The sequence below is a fragment of the Choloepus didactylus genome, chromosome 10 (assembly GCF_015220235.1).
Source record: "Choloepus didactylus isolate mChoDid1 chromosome 10, mChoDid1.pri, whole genome shotgun sequence".
NCBI classification, from domain to species: Eukaryota; Metazoa; Chordata; class Mammalia; order Pilosa; family Megalonychidae; genus Choloepus; species Choloepus didactylus.
Genome location: NC_051316.1, coordinates 64,369,497 through 64,392,408, shown reverse-complemented (window position 1 = coordinate 64,392,408; position 22,912 = coordinate 64,369,497). Strand labels below are relative to the sequence as shown.

Below are 22,912 nucleotides of genomic sequence, written 5' to 3'. Positions count from 1 at the left end.
TAATGTAACAGAGAACACGTTTTAAAAATTACCAGTAGTGATTCATGATATCTTTATTCCCTGAAAGTTTAGGTACAGAAACAATTTATTTCATAATTCTATACATAAAAAAGTAATAATAACAAAATTCCCTTCAAGATGCTCTTTATGATTCAACCATATAAATACAGCAAAAGAGCTAAAAGAAATTTCAATGCCTGGAAAATAAACATAAATGTAACAAACATGATATCCCCAAAGTAATATATATAACACATAACTAAAAGTCATACCAAGTGAGGACTATGTAATGACATGGTGGATTCCAGATGATCAAAGGATTACTGTATTTATGGTGAAGGTTCTGTTATTTAAAATGTTTGTAAATAATTTCATAATGAAGCCTCTTTAAGTATTTATAAACATATATTTACAAAATATGCTACATTTCCAGAGGTATGATTATTAGTCATTAAGTGCTGGTTTGAATCTGCTAGGTACCCCATAAAAGACTATGTTCTTTTAATCCACTCTCGTGGGGGCAGAGCTATTGTGGGTGGGATCTTTTAATTAGTTTTTTTCCATGAAGATGTGACCCATCCAATTGTGGGTGGGACCTTTTGATTACATTACTTCCATGGAGATGTGACCCTGCCCATTCAAAGTGGGTCTTAATTAGTTTACTGCAGTCCTTAAAAGAGTTCAGGGAGAGACAGTATTCAGAGCCGACACAAATCTAGACGCTTGGAGTTGCAGACAGAAAGAAGTATGGAGACAAGTTAAGAGATGAAATTCACGGTTTGCCCTGGAGGAGTTAAGAGAGGACCCCCAGATGCTCAGAGAGAAACATCCTGGAAGAAACAAGCAGGGATGTACAGGAGCTAAGAAAGAGAAGCTAAGACAGAAGCCCAGAGATATTTTGGAGAAAGCCACAGAAACCAGAAGCTAAACCCAGGAGAGGCCCAGCAAACTCTGGACATGTGCTTTCCCATGTGAAACAGGAACCCCACATGGCATTGGCCTTTATTCAGAGATGGCATAGTCCTGTTGATGCCTTAACTGGGACATTTTCATGGCCTTAGAACTGTAAATTTGTGAACTAATATACTCTCATTGTAAAAGCCAATCCATTTCTGGTATATTGCATTTCAGCAGCTTTAGCAAACCAGAACACAAAGCCTTGAATGTTTTTATGAGATGGCTTGGGGGACTTTTACTTTTTAAATGAAGTGGGCCTGGAGGTAAAAAATTGATACCAAGTCTCTCAAGGACATGCACAACTTGGGCAAAAGCAGCTTCATGAGTCATCTTATCAAGTGTCTAGAATCAAGTATTCATTCACACATATATCCTCAGTGTCTCCTCTGTGCTAGGCATGGTTCTGAATTCTGAGGATGCAATAGGGCACAAATCAAGAAGGGAACAGAACCATGAAGTCTTCATGCTAGTGGACAGCTAATGTATATTAAGTCTTTACAATGTACCTCTCACTATTCTAAGCACTTTAGATGTATACATTCATTGAACTGTCACATTAATACTATGAGTTAGGAACTTCTATTATCTTCATTTTACAGATGAAGAGGCTGAAACATAGGATAAATTACTTATTCAGTTAATACTCTTTTGATTTTCTATTCTTTCCATTATTTTCATGCAAATGAAACTATATTTTACAGACAGATTCTAACTTTATCCTTTTCCCTATCAGCCTTCTTAAAAACAAAACTAGGGACTCGGGCAAGATGGCAGCATAGAGAGGAGTGGAAGCTAAGTAGTCCCCCTGGAACAACTACAAAGAACCAGAAACAACTAGTAAATAATCCAGAATAACTGCGGGGGGACAAATGAGACCATCCACTCATCATACACCAACCTGAATTGGGAGGAATGCCCGAGAACACAGCATAAAATCTGTAAGTAAAACCTGCGGATCCAAGTCGCGAGACCCCCTCCCCCATAGCCGGAACTGCAAAGCCTCGTGGTGCCAGAGAGACGCTCTCTCCCAGCAAGCGAATATAGCTCAGCTGAGCTCCAACTGGGGTTTTAAGTAGCGAGTGTGAACTGCTCACTACAGGTACGCATCCCCAAAAACAGACAGAGGCTTTGGGTGACGACTGACCTGGGAGAGCCAGAGGGTAGCCTTGGACTGGGTCTGAAGGGGACTGTTTCTTTTTTGGCTCAGTGGAGAAAGCCCCAGTCATTTTTAGTTTCCAGGGCTGTGACTCGGGGAAGGGTGGAGACAGCACAAGCAGAGAGAGAGACCATTGAAATGCTAATGACCTCCACCTGGGGGGTCGGTCTTCTCTAGGAGGAAAGGGGTGGGGCCCTTTCCATTCAGAACCAGACCCCAGAGCCTGGGGGAACACCGCCATAACTCCTCATACCAGTCAAGAATTATAGGCTAACAGGCACCACCTGCTGGGCAGAAAAGCACAGTGACCTGAGGCATCAAAGGGTGGAGCAATTTTCTAAGACACACCCTCAGGGAAACCAGATACTGAATATTTCTTCCCTCTGGGACCTGAGCCTGTTCTGGTCTGGGAAAACCTGATTGGGATAACCAAGGAAACCATGCCTAGACAACAGAAAATTACAACCTACACTAAGAAAAACAAAGTTATGGCCCAGTCAAAGGAACAAACGTACACTTCAACTGAGATACAGGAATTTAAACAACTAATGCTAAATCAGTTCAAAAATTTTAGAGAAGATATTGCAAAAGAGATAGAGGCTGTAAAGGAAGCACTGGACATGTATACGGCAGAAATCAAAAGTTCAAAAAAAACAACTAGAAGAATCTATGGAAATGAAAGGCACAACACAAGAGATGAAAGACACAATAGAAACATACAGCAGCAGATCTCAAGAGGCAGAAGAAAACACCCAGGAACTGGAGAACAAAACACCTGAAAGCCTACACGCAAAGGAGCAGATGGAGAAAAGAATGAAAAAATATGAGCAACGTCTCCGGGAACTCAAGGATGAAACAAAGTACAATAATGTACGTATCATTGGTGACCCAGAAGGAAAAGAGAAGGGAAAGGGGGCAGAAGCAATAATAGAGGAAATAATTAATGAAAATTTCCCATCTCTTATGAAAGACATAAAATTACAGATCCAAGAAGCGCAGTGTACTCCAAACAGAAGAGATATGAATAGGCCTACGCCAAGACACTTAATAATCAGATTATCAAATGTCAAAGACAAAGAGAGAATTCTGAAAGCAGCAAGAGAAAAGCGATCCATTACAAAGGAAGCTTAATAAGACTAAGTGCAGATCTCTCAGCAGAAACCATGGAGGCAAGAAGGAAGTGGTGTGATATATTTAAGATACTGAAAGAGAAAAACCGCCAACCAAGAATCCTGTATCCAGCAAAGCTGTCCTTCAAATATGAGGGAGATCTCAAAATATTTTCTGACAAACAGACAATGAGAGACTTTGTGAACAAGACACATGTCCTACAGGAAATACTAAAGGGAGCACTACAGGGTGATAGAAGACAGGAGTGCGTGGTTTGGAACACAAATTTGGGGAGATGGTAGCACAACAATGTAAGCACACTGAACAAAGGTAACTATGAATACGGTTGAGAGAGGAAGGTGGGGAGCATGTGAGACACCAGAAGAAAGGAGGAAAGATAAAGACTGGGACTGTGTAACTTGGTGAAATCTAGAGTATTCAACAATTGTGATAAAATGTACAAATATGTTCTTTTACGAGGGAGAACAAGCAAATGTCAACCTTGCAAGGTGTTAAAAATGGGGAGGCATTGGGGGAGAGATGCAATCAGCATAAACTAGAGACTGTAACTAATAGAATCATTGTATTATGCTTCCTTTAATGTAACAAAGGTGATATACCAAGGTGAATGCAGATAAGAGGAGGGGATAGGGGAGGCATGTTAGACACTTGACATTGGTGGTATTGTCTGATTCTTCCTCTTTCTTTTGCCTCTCTACCTTCTTTGACTCTCCCTCCTGCCTTATGGAAGAAATGTAGATGCTCTTATATAGATAGTGGTGAAGGTGGTGAACACATAAATGTATGATTATGCAGAAAACCATCGATTATTTACTTGTGATGGAATATATGGTGAGTGAACAAAACCATATTAAAAAAAAATGGATTGATGACAAAACCTCGAGGGCAATATACTGAGTGAAATAAGCCAGACACATTAGGACAATTATTACAGGGTCTCACTGACAGGAACTAATTATAACATGTAAACTCATAGACGTGAAATATAAGGTACCAAGATATAGGACGAGGCTTAAGAATGGGGAGTGGTTGCTTAATATGAGGAGAATGTTGAATTAAGATGAACTCAAATGTTTGGAAATGAACAGGGGTGTTGGTAGCAAGATGTGAGAATAACTACCAGCGCCGAATGGTGTGTGAATGAGGTGGAAAGGGGAAGCTCAGAGTCATATATGTCACCAGAAGGAAAGTTGGAGGTCAAAAGATGGGAATGTATAAAACTGAATCCTATGGTGGGCAATGTCCATGATCAACTGTACAAATACTAGAAATCACTTCCATGAACCAGAACAAATGTATGACAATACAATTAGAAGTTAATAATAGAGGGGCATATAGGGAAGAACTATATACCTATTACAATCTAAATACTACAGTTAGTAGTATTTCAACATTTTTTCATAAACAGTAACAAATGTAATATATCAATACTACGAGTCAACAATTGAGGGGGGTTGGTTAGGGATAGTGGAGGATTAGAGTTTCCTTTTCTTTTTTTCTTTTTTCATCTTTCACTTTATTTCTTCTCTGGAGTAATGAAAAGTTTCTAAAAATTGAACAAAAATTAAGTGTGATGGATGCACAGCTGTATGAGGGTACCCACGGGCAAGTGATTGTACACTTTGGATCTTTGGATAATTGTATGGTATCTGAACAATCTCAATAAAAATGAAAAAAAAATGCTAAATAGAAAATTTACTTAGAAAACTGAAGGAGAGGCGGGGCAAGATGGCAGACTGGTGAGCTGTAAGTTTTAGTTACTCCTCCAGGAAAGTAGGTAAAAAGCCAGGAACTGCATGGACTGGACACCACAGAGCAATCTGTCTTTGGGCATACTTCATACAACACTCATGAAAATGTCGAACTGCTGGGATCAGCGAAATCTGTAAGTTTTTGCGGCCAGGGGACCCACGCCCCTCCCTGCCAGGCTCAGTCCTGTGGGAGGAGGGGCTGCCAGCTCCGGGAAGGAGAAGGGAGAACTGCAGTGGTAGCCCTTCTCAGAAACTCATTCTACTGATTCAAACTCCAACCATAGATAGACTGAGACCAGACACCAGAGAATCTGAGAGCTGCCAGCCCAGCAGAGAGGAGACAGGCATAGAAAAAAAAAAAATAACACGAAAAACTCCAAAATAAAAGCAGAGGATTTTTGGAGTTCTGGTGAACACAGAAAGGGGAAGGGCGGAGATCAGGCCTTGAGGCGCATATGCAAATCCCGAAGAAAAGCTGATCTCTCTGCCCTGTGGACCTTTCCTTAATGGCCCTGGTTGCTTTGTCTATTAGCATTTCAATAACCCATTAGATCTCTGAGGAGGGCCCTTTTTTTTTTTTTTTTTTTTTTTAATCCTTTTTTCTTTTTCTAAAACAATTACTCTAAGAAGCCCAATACAAAAAGCTTCAAAGAATTGCAATTTGGGCACGTCAAGTCAAGAGCAGAACTAACAGAGCTCTGAGACAAAAGGTAATAATCCAGTGGCTGAGAAAATTCACTAAACACCACAACTTCCCAAGAAAAGGGGGGTGTCCGCTCACAGCCACCATCCTGGTGGACAGGAAACACTCCTGCCCATCGCCAGCCCCATAGCCCAGAGCTGCCCCAGACAACCCAGTGTGACGGAAGTGCTTCAAATAACAGGCACACACCACAAAACTGGGCGTGGACATTAGCATTCCCTGCAACCTCAGCTGATTGTCCCAGAGCTGGGAAGGTGGAGCAGTGTGAATTAACAAAGCCCCATTCAGCCATCATTTGAGCAGACTGGGAGCCTCCCTACACAGCCCAGCAGCCCAGAACTGCCCTGGGGGGGACGGCACTTACCTGTGACATAGCACAATCATCCCTCAACAGAGGACCCGGGGTGCACGGCCTGGAAGAGGGGCCCACTTGCAAGTCTCAGGAGCTATACGCCAATACCAAAGACTTGTGGGTCAGTGGCAGAGACAAACTGTGGCAGGACTGAACTGAAGGATTAGACTATTGCAGCAGCTTTAAAACTCTAGGATCATCAGGGAGATTTGATTGTTAGGGCCACCCCCCCTCCCCGACTGCCCAGAAACACGCCCCACATACAGGGCAGGCAACACCAACTACACACGCAAGCTTGGTACACCAATTGGGCCCCACAAGACTCACTCCCCCACTCACCAAAAAAAAAGGCTAAGCAGAGGAGAACTGGCTTGTGGAGAACAGGTGGCTCGTGGACGCCACCTGCTGGTTAGTTAGAGAAAGTGTACTCCACGAAGCTGTAGATCTGATAAATTAGAGATAAGGACTTCAATAGGTCTACAAACCCTAAAAGAACCCTATCAAGTTCAGCAAATGCCACGAGGCCAAAAACAACAGAAAATGATAAAGCATATGAAAAAACCAGACGATATGGATAACCCAAGCCCAAGCACCCAAATCAAAAGACCAGAAGAGACACAGCACCTAGAGCAGCTACTCAAAGAACTAAAGATGAACAATGAGACCATAGTACGGGATATGAAGGAAATCAAGAAGACTCTAGAAGAGCATAAAGAAGACACTGCAAGACTAAATAAAAAAAATGGATGATCTTATGGAAATTAAAGAAACTGTTGACCAAATTAAAAAGATTCTGGACACTCATAGTACAAGACTAGAGGAAGTTGAACAACGAATCAGTGACCTCGAAGATGACAGAATGGAAAATGAAAGCATAAAAGAAAGAATGGGGAAAAAAATTGAAAAAATCGAAATGGACCTCAGGGATATGATAGATAATATGAAACGTCCAAATATAAGACTCATTGGTGTCCCAGAAGGGGAAGAAAAGGGTAAAGGTCTAGGAAGAGTATTCAAAGAAATTGTTGGGGAAAACTTCCCAAATCTTCAAAACAACATAAATACACAAATCATAAATGCTCAGCGAACTCCAAATAGAATAAATCCAAATAAACCCACTCCGAGACATATACTGATCACACTGTCAAACACAGAAGAGAAGGAGCAAGTTCTGAAAGCAGCAAGAGAAAAGCAATTCACCACATACAAAGGAAACAGCATAAGACTAAGTAGTGACTACTCAGCAGCCACCATGGAGGCAAGAAGGCAGTGGCACGATATATTTAAAATTCTGAGTGAGAAAAATTTCCAGCCAAGAATACTTTATCCAGCAAAGCTCTCCTTCAAATTTGACGGAGAGCTTAAATTTTTCACAGACAAACAAATGCTGAGAGAATTTGCTAACAAGAGACCTGCCCTACTGGGGATACTAAAGGGAGCCCTACAGACAGAGAAACAAAGACAGGACAGAGACACTTGGAGAAAGGTTCAGTACTAAAGAGATTCGGTATGGGTACAATAAAGGATATTAATAGAGAGAGGGAAAAATATGGCAAACATAAACCAAAGGATAAGATGGCCGATTCAAGAAATGCCTTCACGGTTTTAACGTTGAATGTAAATGGATTAAACTCCCCAATTAAAAGATATAGATTCGCAGAATGGATCAAAAAAAATGAACCATCAATATGTTGCATACAAGAGACTCATCTTAGACACAGGGACACAAAGAAACTGAAAGTGAAAGGATGGAAAAAAATATTTCATGCAAGCCACAGCCAAAAGAAAGCAGGTGTAGCAATATTAATCTCAGATAAAATAGACTTCAAATGCAGGGATATTTTGAGAGACAAAGAAGGCCACTACATACTAATAAAAGGGGCAATTCAGCAAGAAGAAATAACAATCGTAAATGTCTATGCACCCAATCAAGGTGCCACAAAATACATGAGAGAAACACTGGCAAAACTAAAGGAAGCAATTGATGTTTCCACAGTAATTGTGGGAGACTTCAACACATCACTCTCTCCTATAGATAGATCAACCAGACAGAAGACCAATAAGGAAATTGAAAACCTAAACAATCTGATAAATGAATTAGATTTAACAGACATATACAGGACATTACATCCCAAATCACCAGGATACACATACTTTTCTAGTGCTCATGGAACTTTCTCCAGAATAGATCATATGCTGGGACATAAAACAAGCCTCAATAAATTTAAAAAGATTGAAATTATTCAAAGCACATTCTCTGACCACAGTGGAATACAATTAGAAGTCAATAACCATCAGAGACTTAGAAAATTCACAAATACCTGGAGGTTAAACAACACACTCCTAAACAATCAGTGGGTTAAAGAAGAAATAGCAAGAGAAATTGCTAAATATATAGAGACGAATGAAAATGAGAACACAACATACCAAAACCTATGGGATGCAGCAAAAGCAGTGCTAAGGGGGAAATTTATAGCACTAAACGCATATATTAAAAAGGAAGAAAGAGCCAAAATCAAAGAACTAATGGATCAACTGAAGAAGCTAGAAAATGAACAGCAAACCAATCCTAAACCAAGTACAAGAAAAGAAATAACAAGGATTAAAGCAGAAATAAATGACATAGAGAACAAAAAAACAATAGAGAGGATAAATATCACCAAAAGTTGGTTCTTTGAGAAGATCAACAAGATTGACAAGCCCCTAAGCTAGACTGACAAAATCAAAAAGAGAGAAGACCCATATAAACAAAATAATGAATGAAAAAGGTGACATAACTGCAGATCCTGAAGAAATTAAAAAAATTATAAGAGGATACTATGAACAACCGTATGGCAACAAACTGGATAATGTAGAGGAAATGGACAATTTCCTGGAAACATATGAACAACCTAGACTGACCAGAGAAGAAATAGAAGACCTCAACCAACCCATCACAAGCAAAGAGATCCAATCAGTCATCAAAAATCTTCCCACAAATAAATGCCCAGGGCCAGATGGCTTCACGGGGGAATTCTACCAAACTTTCCAGAAAGAACTGACACCAATCTTACTCAAACTCTTTCAAAACATTGAAGAAAATGGAACACTACCTAACTCATTTTATGAAGCTAACATCAATCTAATACCAAAACCAGGCAAAGATGCTACAAAAAAGGAAAACTACCGGCCAATCTCCCTAATGAATATAGATGCAAAAATCCTCAACAAAATACTTGCAAATCGAATCCAAAGACACATTAAAAAAATCATACACCATGACCAAGTGGGGTTCATTCCAGGCATGCAAGGATGGTTCAACATAAGAAAAACAATCAATGTATTACAACACATTCACAAGTCAAAAGGGAAAAATCAATTGATCATCTCAATAGATGCTGAAAAAGCATTTGACAAAATCCAACATCCCTTTTTGATAAAAACACTTCAAAAGGTAGGAATTGAAGGAAACTTCCTCAACATCATAAAGAGCATATATGAAAAACCCACAGCCAGCATAGTACTCAATGGTGAGAGACTGAAAGCCTTCCCTCTAAGATCAGGAACAAGACAAGGATGCCCGCTGTCACCACTGTTATTCAACATTGTGCTGGAGGTGGTAGCCAGGGCAATCCGGCAAGACAAAGAAATAAAAGGCATCCAAATTGGAAAAGAAGAAGTAAAACTGTCATTGTTTGCAGATGATATGATCTTATATCTAGAAAACCCTGAGAAATCGACGATACACCTACTAGAGCTAATAAACAAATTTAGCAAAGTAGCGGGATATAAGATTAATGCACATAAGTCAGTAATGTTTCTATATGCTAGAAATGAACAAACTGAAGAGACACTCAAGAAAAAGATACCATTTTCAATAGCAACTAAAAAAATCAAGTACCTAGGAATAAACTTAACCAAAGATGTAAAAGACCTATACAAAGAAAACTACATAACTCTACTAAAAGAAATAGAAGGGGACCTTAAAAGATGGAAAAATATTCCATGTTCATGGATAGGAAGACTAAATGTCATTAAGATGTCAATTCTACCCAAACTCATCTACAGATTCAATGCAATCCCAATCAAAATTCCAACACCTACTTTGCAGACTTGGAAAAGATAGTTATCAAATTTATTTGGAAAGGGAAGATGCCTTGAATTGCTAAAGACACTCTAAAAAAGAAAAACGAAGTGGGAGGACTTACACTCCCTGACTTTGAAGCTTATTATAAAGCCACAGTTGCCAAAACAGCATGGTACTGGCACAAAGATAGACATATAGATCAATGGAATCGAATTGAGAATTCAGAGATAGACCCTCAGATCTATGGCCGACTGATCTTTGATAAGGCCCCCAAAGTCACTGAACTGAGCCATAATGGTCTTTTCAACAAATGGGGCTGGGAGAGTTGGATATCCATATCCAAAAGAATGAAAGAGGACCCCTACCTCACCCCCTACACAAAAATTAACTCAAAATGGACCAAAGATCTCAATATAAAAGAAAGTACCATAAAACTCCTAGAAGATAATGTAGGAAAACATCTTCAAGACCTTGTATTAGGCGGCCACTTCCTAGACTTTACACCCAAAGCACAAGCAACAAAAGAGAAAATAGATAAATCGGAACTCCTCAAGCTTAGAAGTTTCTGCACCTCAAAGGAATTTCTCAAAAAGGTAAAGAAGCAGCCAACTCAATGGGAAAAAATTTTTGGAAACCATGTATCTGACAAAAGACTGATATCTTGCATATACAAAGAAATCCTACAACTCAATGACAATAGTACAGACAGCCCAATTATAAAATGGGCAAAAGATATGAAAAGACAGTTCTCTGAAGAGGAAATACAAATGGCCAAGAAACACATGAAAAAATGTTCAGCTTCACTAGCTATTAGAGAGATGCAAATTAAGACCACAATGAGATACCATCTAACACCGGTTAGAATGGCTGCCATTAAACAAACAGGAAACTACAAATGCTGGAGGGGATGTGGAGAAATTGGAACTCTTATTCATTGTTGGTGGGACTGTATAATGGTTCAGCCACTCTGGAAGTCAGTCTGGCAGTTCCTTAGAAAACTAGATATAGAGCTACCATTCGATCCAGCGATTGCACTTCTCGGTATATACCCGGAAGATCGGAAAGCAGTGACACGAACAGATATCTGCACGCCAATGTTCATAGCAGCATTATTCACAATTACCAAGAGATGGAAACAACCCAAATGTCCTTCAACAGATGAGTGGATAAATAAAATGTGGTATATACACACGATGGAATACTACGCGGCAGTAAGAAGGAACAATCTGGTGAAACATATGACATGGATGAACCTTGAAGACATAATGCTGAGCGAAATAAGCCAGGCACAAAAAGAGAAATATTATATGCTACCACTAATGTGAACTTTGAAAAATGTAAAACAAATGGTTTATAATGTAGAATGTAGGGGAACTAGCAGTAGAGAGCAATTAAGGAAGGAGGAACAATAATCCAAGAAGAACAGATAAGCTAACGTTCTGGGGATGCCCAGAAATGACTATGGTCTGTTAATTTCTGATGGATATAGTAGGAACAAGTTCACAGAAATGTTGCTATATTATGTAACTTTCTTGGGGTAAAGTAGGAACATGTTGGAAGTTAAGCAGTTATCTTAGGTTAGTTGTCTTTTTCTTACCCCCTTGTTATGGTCTCTTTGAAATGTTCTTTTATTGTATGTTTGTTTTCTTTTTAACTTTTTTTTCATACAGTTGATTTAAAAAAGAAGGGAAAGTTAAAAAAAAAAAAAAAAAGAAAGAAAAACAAGGGAAAAAAAAAAGATGTAGTGCCCCCTTGAGGAGCCTGTGGAGAATGCAGGGGTATTCGCCTACCCCACCTCCATGGTTGCTAACATGACCACAGACATAGGGGACTGGTTGTTTGATGGGTTAAGCCCTCTACCATAAGTTTTACCCTTGGGAAGACGGTTGCTGCAAAGGAGAGGCTAGGCCTCCCTATATTTGTGCCTAAGAGTCTCCTCCTGAATGCCTCTTTGTTGCTCAGATGTGGCCCTCTCTCTCTGGCTAAGCCAACTTGAAAGGCGAAATCACTGCCCTCCCCCCTACGTGGGATCAGACACCCAGGGGAGTGAATCTCCCTGGCAACGTGGAATATGACTTCCGGGGAGGAATGTAGACCCGGCATCGTGGGACGGAGAACATCTTCTTGACCAAAAGGGGGATGTGAAAGGAAATGAAATAAGCTTCAGTGGCAGAGAGATTCCTAAACGAGCCGAGAGATCACTCTGGTGGGCACTCTTACGCACACTTTAGACAACCCTTTTCAGGTTCTAAAGAATTGGGGTAGCTGGTGGTGGATACCTGAAACTATCAAACTACAACCCAGAACCCATGAATCTCGAAGACAGTTGTATAAAAATGTAGCTTATGAGGGGTGACAATGGGATTGGGAAAGCCATAAGGACCAAACTCCACTTTGTCTAGTTTATGGATGGATGTGTAGAAAAGCAGGGGAAGGAAACAAACAGACAAAGGTACCCAGTGTTCTTTTTTACTTCAATTGCTCTTTTTCACTCTAATTATTATTCTTGTTATTTTTGTGTGTGTGCTAATGAATGTGTCAGGGATTGATTTAGGTGATGAATGTACAACTATGTAATGGTACTGTAAACAATCGAAAGTACAATTTGTTTTGTATGACTGCGTGGTATGTGAATATATCTCAATAAAATGATGATTAAAAATAAAAAAAAAGAAAAGAAAACTGAAGCACATGTTACTTAGCTTGACATAAAAAACTTTATCTTGATTTACTAAATATGATTTAATGAAACTTTCTCTTAGAAATCAGTGAATCACGTTACTTATTTTCCCAAAGTGAGTGAGATACATCACTCTCTTCTATGCACTTATCTTCACTTACTAAACATGGTTTAAAAGATACTTTCTAGAAGTTAATAATAGAGGGGCATATAGGGAAATATATATATATCTATGGCAAATTATATATTACAGTTAGTAGTATTTTAAAGTCTTTCATCAAGTGTAACAAATGTACTATACCAATACTATGAGTCAACAATGGAGTCAGGGTGGTTAGGGATAGGGGAGGATTTGAGTTTCCTTTTTTTTGTCTTTATGTCTTTTCTGGAGTAATGAAAATGTTCTAAAGATCGAAAAAAATTAATTGTGGTGATGAATGCACAGCTATATGATGGTACTGGGGCAACTGACTGTACACTTTGGATCTTTGGATAATTGTATGGTATGTGAACAATCACAATAATAATAATAATAAATACTTTCTAGAGAGTTGTGAATCTCACATCACTTTAAAATCTGAATTAAAAAAAAAAAAAACTAAACCCCCAAAACAGTAAGCAATGGTTTATAGAAGGCAGAATAGTATGATTAAAAGCACGAGTCAACCAGAATACCAGTTCCCCTACTCATAATTCAAAGTAAAAGATAATGAGTAACATGTATTGTTTTTATAAATTATGGGCAGAATATTTTTTCATTATCAAGTCCCCTGCATTCACACTATATTGGACTTTTCAGCTGAAGCTAACTGGTCTCATCTGGGTGTTTTTAATTTTTCCCCAGTATTCTAGTGAAAGCCCAATATTATGCTGTTATTTGGGAGATAAGAACATGAGAATAATAGTCCTAAACTTGCTATAGCAGCATGGACTATAGCAAGGAAAGCATCTGGAGCCCCGGGGGGTGGAGGGGATGGTTTTACTGGAGAGATGGCTTCACTGGAATCAAGTGACATGGGAAAGTAAAGATGGAGCTAAAATAGGCTTGATCAAAATTATTTAAAGCTTTTAAAGAAAGATTAACGGAGCCAAAGGAGCAAAAGATCCTAAAGAACCATTCCTCAAAATAAAAATAAACACACACATACATATATACTTTAAAAGTAATGAAAACAAGCTACCTTCACTTTTATAAGGGGTCCCGCAGTGGCCATAATAACAGCCACCACCGTGTATTGCCTACTTTCTCTGTGCTAGGCACGTGGTCTCTACTTTACATGCATTGCTTCATTTAATCCTACTACAAGCCTGACAAGCCTGAGAAATCGGTAGCATTACCCTTTTCTGCAGACAAGGAAATTGGGGCTAAAAGCTAGCAAATCTCAAGATTAGTTTAACTGAATTTTCTCCTGCAGAAGAGCATCAGTCATGAGTTCTGGGACCAGAGAGAATAGATAACCCACTGATCTTAGCTTTTCAATAGTGCCCTCTGGACTCCCTTCTATCGAGGATTACACCTATAATAAAGCTGGCTCCTTTGGGAAAGACAGTGGCTGTCTAGAAAAACTTCAGCTCTACTGCACCAAATGACAATTTTGCAGGTTGGCCAAATGGTTCAAACACTACCACACCCTGCCTAGCGATCCTTTCCTCATAATGAAAGGTCATGCAATCTCTCAATAGTCAACTTCATCAACACAAAGTCAGAGTACAGAGCTGAACACATACTGAATTCCATAATAAATACACTTAGTATAAACATACATATTTTTATACTGCAAAAAAGTAGAGTTCCATACTATTGATCTATTAAATGATTACAACTTTTTTATCTGGTGATTTGCCTATAATACGGCAAAAATTATGATCTACAACATACATGTTGTACAATTAGTATCTTTTAAACAGAAGAAAAATTCCATTATAGATTTCCAAGATTTTATTCTTACTGTTTAACATAGGTGTCTAGATTTTTATAAGGTCAGAATTACCAGTTTTGCAATCAAAACACACCTTGACTTAAATCCAGGGTATAGGCTCTGCCACTTACTTGCTGATGATCTGGGAAGAGCTACTTAATCTTTCTGTACCTGTTGTTGTTTTTGTTTTCACTTGTAAAACTGAGATAATGCCATCTATTTTACAGGTCCATTGTGAGAATTAAATGAGATCATGTATTCAAAGAGCTAAGCCTGGTGCCTGGTGCATAGTAAGTACTCAAAGAAATGGTAGCTATTATTAGTATAACTAATGTCTTCAATTAATATAGTGCCTTCCTTCTCAAGTACTCCAAAGTGTAAAAAACATATAAACAATGTGTGTGTGTATAAAATACTACTGTAACCCAAATCATGTGCTTTTCTCTACATGAGATACAAATGACAATGTATATTACTAAACTACAATGTATATTATAGCACGTCAATGAAAAGCCTACCCAAGTATTTAGGTATGTGGCAGTCTGCATAACTATTTTTACTAGAATTGGAAAAGACAGTAGCTTAAATTATGAGTCTACATTTCCTTCTTGCTAGTCACAGATACGAGAACTATAGAGTGTTCCTGCTTTGCCCAAAAAATGGCATTCTTAGGAATTAGTCTCTTTCCAAATCCCCCAAATCTAGAGTTCTTAGGGAGTTTTTATTTGTAACTTACAAGAATTAAGACCTGTGAGATTCTGAATTGAGAGAATCAAGTAAAAGACTATTTTACAACCATTAGAAAAATCTCAAATCATATTGCATTTGTGGTTACAATGAATTCATAAATACTAACATTCAAATACAAAACATACATCTTAATCTTTTATTAAATAATGGTATAAAATTTATTTTAGTCATTAACTGAAAACAAAAATATTTTATGCCTAGTTTTACAATTACATATATATTTTAGATATATTGGTGGACAATCTAATGAAAGAAGCAATGAGCATTTTTTCTTTGTAGGTCATTAACTTGGGTACTAATAAAAAACTAAGTTTGGGTGTGGAACATGTAGAAAAAATTAACATTCATTCATTTTCTACAAAAACTAAAATCCACAGGGTCTTAAACTGAAGAATAAAAAAGTTTATTTTAAACCTCAAATGTGAAGCAGACTGAGTTTTAAGGGATGTTTATTTTTCTTTTCAATAAATTGAGAAAACTAAACTACTGTTGAACAGGACAACCTCTCTTTGAATACCAAGCTCTCTATAATTTACATAATGTTGATGTATTTTTCTAATGAAAGCACTGGGTATTAAAAGGAGAATTAATTCACATACTGAACTCTGTTTTGTCCAATTAAAAAAATTTTTCAACCCTAAGGACAAAAATTATCACAAAGATAATATAGTGACATAGAATAGAAAGATACCTATAACATCTGAAAATGAATGTTTCTGAAAAGAAGTTTTTTATTAAGTTTATTTTAAAGTTATTTGGGGTTCTATGCTTTTGTGCTTTGAGTTTTATAAGTGAAATAACACAATTTGTGCATATTACAATATTCATTAAAACTAAACATTAAAGAGTGAAATACCCTTCAATGTGAAGAACAATTAGGTTCCAGTTTGCTGAAAATTAAATTACCAAATAAGAAATGTTGAACATATGTTGGAAATAACATTTTAAACTTGCAGGTATCTCTCCTGATAATTGTATCTAAAATGATTTATTTTAAAACAAGAATAACAACAAATTGAGTCTAGCTTAGAGTGATAACAGCCTCTTGTCTTACTGTTCTCTGCTGATAGGAAAGTATATTCTTTTAACACTGTACTCTGCACCATAAACCACATATTTTTCCATGTAAATATACCTTTCAGGATTATTTAATAGGTTAGTGCTAGGCTTTAAAGTAAAAAATTATTTGTGAAATACAGTGTAACATGATAGAAGAAAATTTTATTTACATCTCCTTTAAATGTTATTATTCTCAACACTTTGAGGCTTTCATTCTCTCCAGTTAGTACAATTTATTTTTCTACATGTCTCAGTAGCAAACAATGTTATTTAGATTCTAACCTGGCAAGCTACAACCTCTGGCCCGCCCTTGAGCCCCTCCATTGCAAAGGTCTCCAGGTGCAGTTTGGGTAGCTGCAGGGTAAAGTCATTCCTACTTGCCGCAGTCCGTGACAGTGAGATCTGATCTCTGACCTAAAGGGAAAAAAACAGCATCAATGGTAATTCCCCTTCAGACACATTAACTGGGATGAACTGGGTCCCCTTGAGCCCACTGAGTGGACTTGCATTGATCGTTGGACCTGAAATCCATGAATAAATTTAGGACTAATTGATTTTTCGTTGCAAATAAATCTCTAATTCAGAGTGCTGGGGAAGAATGTTAAGAAGAAAAAGCATCCTTTGCTTGAAATGAGGGAGGGGAAGAAGAGTCACTGGAGCTCTTCTGATCTGGAATTCTTTTTTCACAGTTCTACATTCAAAAGAAAAAGGAAAGAAAGAAAAAATAATCACAAATTTGAAAACAATCTTCTAATTATTATCACTTTCCTAATACTACGCTTAATTTAACTGGAATTGAGTGATGCACATTGAATAAAGTAGTTACTAGGTACCAGTCTTTGAAAAGAAAATTTCAATAAAATCAACCCTGAATAAAAACAAATACATGCAACGCAAAAGGACACTTTCAAAATATATTAGTAAGTTTGCCTTTTTAACTCTTCTTAAATTGCAGTATTTTTTTAAACTCAAGACAGCAACTAAACACATATAAGTCTACTTGTTCACACAACTTCTAAACAAGATAACATTGAGATACAATCAGGAGGATTTGCACTACATTTTAAGTATTCGGAAAGGTAACAATACAAACACATTACAGATATAGGAGAAGTAACAATTCTATAGCCAGTACAGGAATCCTATGCAGTTGATATCACACTACCACCTTCTGGACAAATGAGAAAGTGCTCCCTATATGATATAAATAGATAAGGAAACACTCAGAAGCATATTGTTTTTTAATTTCCAACTTAGTAAAAGTCTTAAAAATTCCTAGTCTGCATTTAAGATCAAAAGCTCTCATTTTTAATCATATAATTTAATTTTAGGAGTTTATATGTGTGTGTGTGTGTGCGTGTGTGTGTGTGTGTATGTATATATACAGGCATATTTTCTAACTTTCCTTATGCTTGAATAGATTTTAATAATTTATCTTTGATAGCACATATTTATTTGTTAAATATAATGCAACGAGCTTAAAGCCATAAGATAAAAAGAGCTGTCTGAAGAAGCAAAGATCAAGAATGCGGAGAACAATAAAAATAAGACCAACTGTCCAAATACATATATCTGTATCTCTAGTTTTATCTGAGCCACTCGAAAACCTCTTCATTTCTCTATTCTACTTGGACAGGTGTAAAACTGCAGGAATTATTTCTTATTATATGAATGAACTGTGTAAGAAATATACACAGCTCATAAAATTATCATACTATATGCCTTTAACAAGCAAACACACAAATATGATGAAATTTTTAACTGTTCATGTTAATCTATGGGCATAAAAATGCTTATTATTCCCTGGTTGATCTGAAGAATTTCTGTCAATATTAGTAGCTGCAAAACATATACTATAATGCAAATTTATAACAGTGTGAGTACTATATGCATGCTGTAGTCCCAATTCAGTATATATATATCTCTGAAACAAATATTCTCGAGAGTCTTCAGTGAGGATGGGGCTGCAATTAAACTAACTTACCACATAACAAAACAAATCATATTTTAAAAATACATTTGCTTTAGGTTTTATATTTTATATCTATGGTACCTTCTTCTTGCTTTTTTGTCACCAATGTGGACACAGATAAAAGAAAACATTAATGTGGATTAAGGTACTGAGAATTTATCAACATCAAACCACTAGTGTTTTGCCTTCTACCCTTCTGAACCATAGTCAATAGATCTAAATATTTTACTGCACCCTGGCCAATTCATTGTTTGATGTTTAAAAACTCACCCAGAATCAAAGAAAATTTATTAAATTTGAGCCCCCAAATGGATACTATTAGCTTTGAAAGTCAAGTTTAACTGCGATATTGATGATTCTCTTTTTTCTGTGACAAAATTCACTAGGGAAATCCTAGATGTCAAAGTACAAAAGCAGATTGCTAATACTGGCAAAGGGGGGTGGGAGGCATTATAAGCAATGGAGGTATAATCCAAACACAGCTCAAGCACTGGCAGTCCTTTAACCCAATATCAGGCACCATACTTCATCAGTCAGTGAAGTCTGACATATAGTGAATAGTAAGTCATCTTACATGGTCTGTAAATAAACTTTATGAATAATATTAAACTGGAACATTCGGCATTTGAAATTCTGATTTATCATCAAATTAACATTTTCACTAAAACTATTTAATTTACTAAATTAAATCATTCTTTAGATAGGAAAAAAACTCAAAACGCAGCTGTTTTTGCCAAACCTTAGGATGGACATCATAATTACAGCATTATTTATATAATGTTTGTACTGATACAATTATAAATTATCTGTTGAATGCTGACAACGACATCAAGAGAGTATCCCATGATATATAACAGAATATCACAAATCTTTTTATTAAAATTTTAAGGGTATTTTCCACTTTTAAATTAAAATGAGTGAGAGTGTGTGTCTAAAATGTTCCTTACATAGTCACAGAAAAGTTTTTTTTTTTAAGTCATGAAAAAGGATTGGCTAGGAATTATTTTATTTTAATGGATAAAGAGAGTAAAACCCTCATGTTGAGAGAATACAAAATAGTGACACTAGGACAAGTAATGATACAATGGTACAGGCAAAGGAGCAGGAAAGAAAGATGAAAAGGAACAGGAAAATTAAGAAGCAAAGGGAGAGACTGGTCAGAAAGAACACAGAGGGCAATTCCAAATTTCAGAGTGATAATCAAGGATAAATAGGGAAGGGGTTCAACACAGAAGACTAGTAAGAAAAATAACTCTTACCTTAATGCATTAAATTTGTTCATGAGAAAAAGGACACACTGAAAACAAAAGGTAAGTAAAATTGCAAAAGAGAGAGACTGGAATGTCTTTAGGAAATACCGCACATTAAATAAACGATTGTTTTAAGAATGAGAACCTAGAGCAATTTCTTTATTGTCAAAACATCTTTGAAGTAAAAATAATAGAACAGTAATATTATTTTTTTCTAAAAGGAAAAGTAGGCTCACTTTTTAAAGTATAGGTTTTAGTATGAATTAGGATTGAAACAACCATCAGTCAGCTATCCATGGATTAAATTATAATTTCAAATGATGAACTAATTTTAAATTATAAATTTGAAAGTCAGTCTTTAATTCTGTTTACAGCACATCGTTATTCATCCTATAATTAAGTTTCTATACCCTTTCAACTCTGACTTATTTATAGATGTGAGTGATAAGAGACAGAAAATATTTTCTACTTTAAAATAGGTAACAGTTCATTTTAGTGAATTTTTCATAAAATTTTGCAATATAAATCTCAACTGTTAAATTGTATAAATTTAACGTAAAATTCTATAAAGTACAGTTTCATAAAAAACAAGTAAAAAATAACTACATTACCTCATTCTAAATTTTGACTTTTAGAAATACCAGTTTACTCTCTTCCCTTTCTTATTACATACTTTCAGAAAGCATGTCTTTCTAATAGATTATGTTATGAGAAACAAGAGCGATGTATAGAGAAAAATAAATGAAACTTTGTAAAGAGTCTAATCAGTGTTATGAAATAATATATTTATTTTACAACAATCTCGTTCCAGATTTAAATGATTCATAAGACCTGAGTTTTATTGTTCCTGTTCCTCTGAATGGCCTTTACTCACAAGACACCAATCTCTTTTCTGTATTTCTGCACTCCCTACCATAACACCAGAAAGTCATTTCTGCTAGATATATCAACTATGAAATGTAGTCATTTTTTAGAAACTTGCTCAACACTCAAAATAAGGATCTCCATCTTTTAACATGCACAGCTATAAATCCCTGTGAATCCAATGTTCCAATTAAAAAAAGAAACTGATAGAATGTGGTGCTAGCTGTGTTTTTTGCCAAAAAGAGATCAAGGTAGAGGAAGTAAGGGTTATACATAAAAACACATACACTTAAGAACACACATAAGAAGATGCAGATAGTGCCTGAATTCTGAATGCCTAGCAAAAGCAACTGATACTAGCACTTCACTTCAACTCTTAGTCTGCCTAAAATGTTATTTACTCCAATCAACTATCGCCTCCAATGATTCAAAATAAACATTCTTACCAGAAATAGGCTCATAAAAACGCAGACTTCTACAATATTTCCTATAACCGCCACTCTTACTGTCCCGAATTAATGTTTTATATGCTTCTATTCTCCTGCCTTCCATTGCCCCACTCCCTCCCTTGTTCTTCTTTCTACTTCTGTTGATTCCTTATCACTTTCCCTTCTCCCTTTTATTTTCTTTTCCATCCTATGCATTTCAGCAGTAATCACAACAGCCAAGGGACCAAGTTTAGCCCACTGCCTGTTATTATAAATAAAGTTTTATTGGAACAGAATCACATCCATTTGTTTATCTATGGTCTATGGGTGCATCCCTGCTAAATGACAGAACTGTGCAGTTGAGACGGAGCCTGTATGGTTCACAAGGCCTAAAATACTTACTATCTGAATTTTTATAGAACAAGCTTTTCATCCTTTACCCTAGAAGTATAGATGGAAAGACAATACTTTTCACCATCTATGAAATTTTTTTAAATGACCACCTCTCACTAGAGAATCTATGAACAATTTCTAGTGAGTTGACCTTATATCACCAACACAGGGTGCTATCTCACAAACACTGGCTTTTTTTTCTTAGTGCTTCATGAAATAAAGTTCTATCTCCCAATGTATTTTCAAGTTTTACATAGTCTAGTATACAACTTGACTGGGCCTAACTACTAACCATGTAGTCCAATACTTAGTCAACAGAAAATGTGGCTAAACAAGAAGAGTAAGCCTACTAAACAGGCTTCTGTAAACAGAAAGAAAAGTAAACCAGCCAACATTAACTATATACTCTGTAATAACACTAACAGCAAGAAAAACACTATGCATACACAGACTCGAGTATGTGACCAAATAAGAATGCCAGTTCAAATTCATGAATTCTACAGGGTGGAAGATAAAGAATAATAAAGATAAAGAATAATAAAAAAGTTATTTAGAACATTCCAGGACTCTGATATGTATCCAGTAATTGCAGCAGGAATCATAGTGTGTCAAGTACAATAGAAATGACATTCAAGAATTGGAGAGTCATATCTAAATGGTATCTCCCACCTTCATTTAACTTTTCTTTTACTATTCAATTAATAAAATGGATTGATAGATTATAGTACTATTTCTATTATTAATAATACCATTAGTACTTTCAAAAACACTTTATACTTTCCAAAGTATTTTCTACATTGCCTTATCTGATTCTGCCATCTACCTTGTGATTCTTGCCATCCCTAATATGAAGACACTGAGTCTCATGCTCTTAACACCAAATAAGAATGCCTCTTAATAGCTATATATGGACAGCTAATAATTGGGGAAGTTGTATAAGATCTTGGTATTTCTTCCATTTCCCTAAGTAAAAAACAGCATTAATTTTTTTTCTCTTTCTTTGTCCCTTGTCTGGCAATCTCCCTCCCTCCCTCCCTCCCTCTCACATACACATACACACAAACAATGACACAAACAGACAGGTTACCTTTGTATCAACCTTTCTCACACAGTGGTCACAATCTCACATGGAAGATCCCCAAACTATGATGTCCCAGGATACATGCAATATATATATAGCCTGTGATGTAGGCTATATACCATAGAATACAACCCACAAACACACTACCATGACCTTGAGCTCTTCAGATAAATTTTTAAAAAAACCATACTTGAGAACAGAGAAATGTATTTATAAATATTTACAGTCCATACAGAGATATTGTCTTTCCTAGGGTAAATTTCTTCAAATGATAAAAACAGATATGCCCCGAAATTAGTTATTTAGATGTGTTTAAGATAAAATCTGCTAAGCACATGTACATGACTTTCTGCTGTCTTATCTTTAGTTATCAAGGTTCTTAAATCCCTCTTGAGCTGGA

At 36.6% G+C, this 22,912-nt stretch overlaps 1 protein-coding gene across 1 annotated transcript in view; it reads right to left on the bottom strand.

Annotated features, from left to right (window-relative positions):
- CCDC171 (coiled-coil domain containing 171) overlaps positions 1-22,912 on the bottom strand; it is a 524,774-nt gene that overhangs the window by 134,918 nt on the left and 366,944 nt on the right. The window contains 1 exon segment of the mRNA XM_037797175.1: positions 16,807-16,938. Coding sequence (XP_037653103.1) covers positions 16,807-16,938 — 132 coding nt within the window.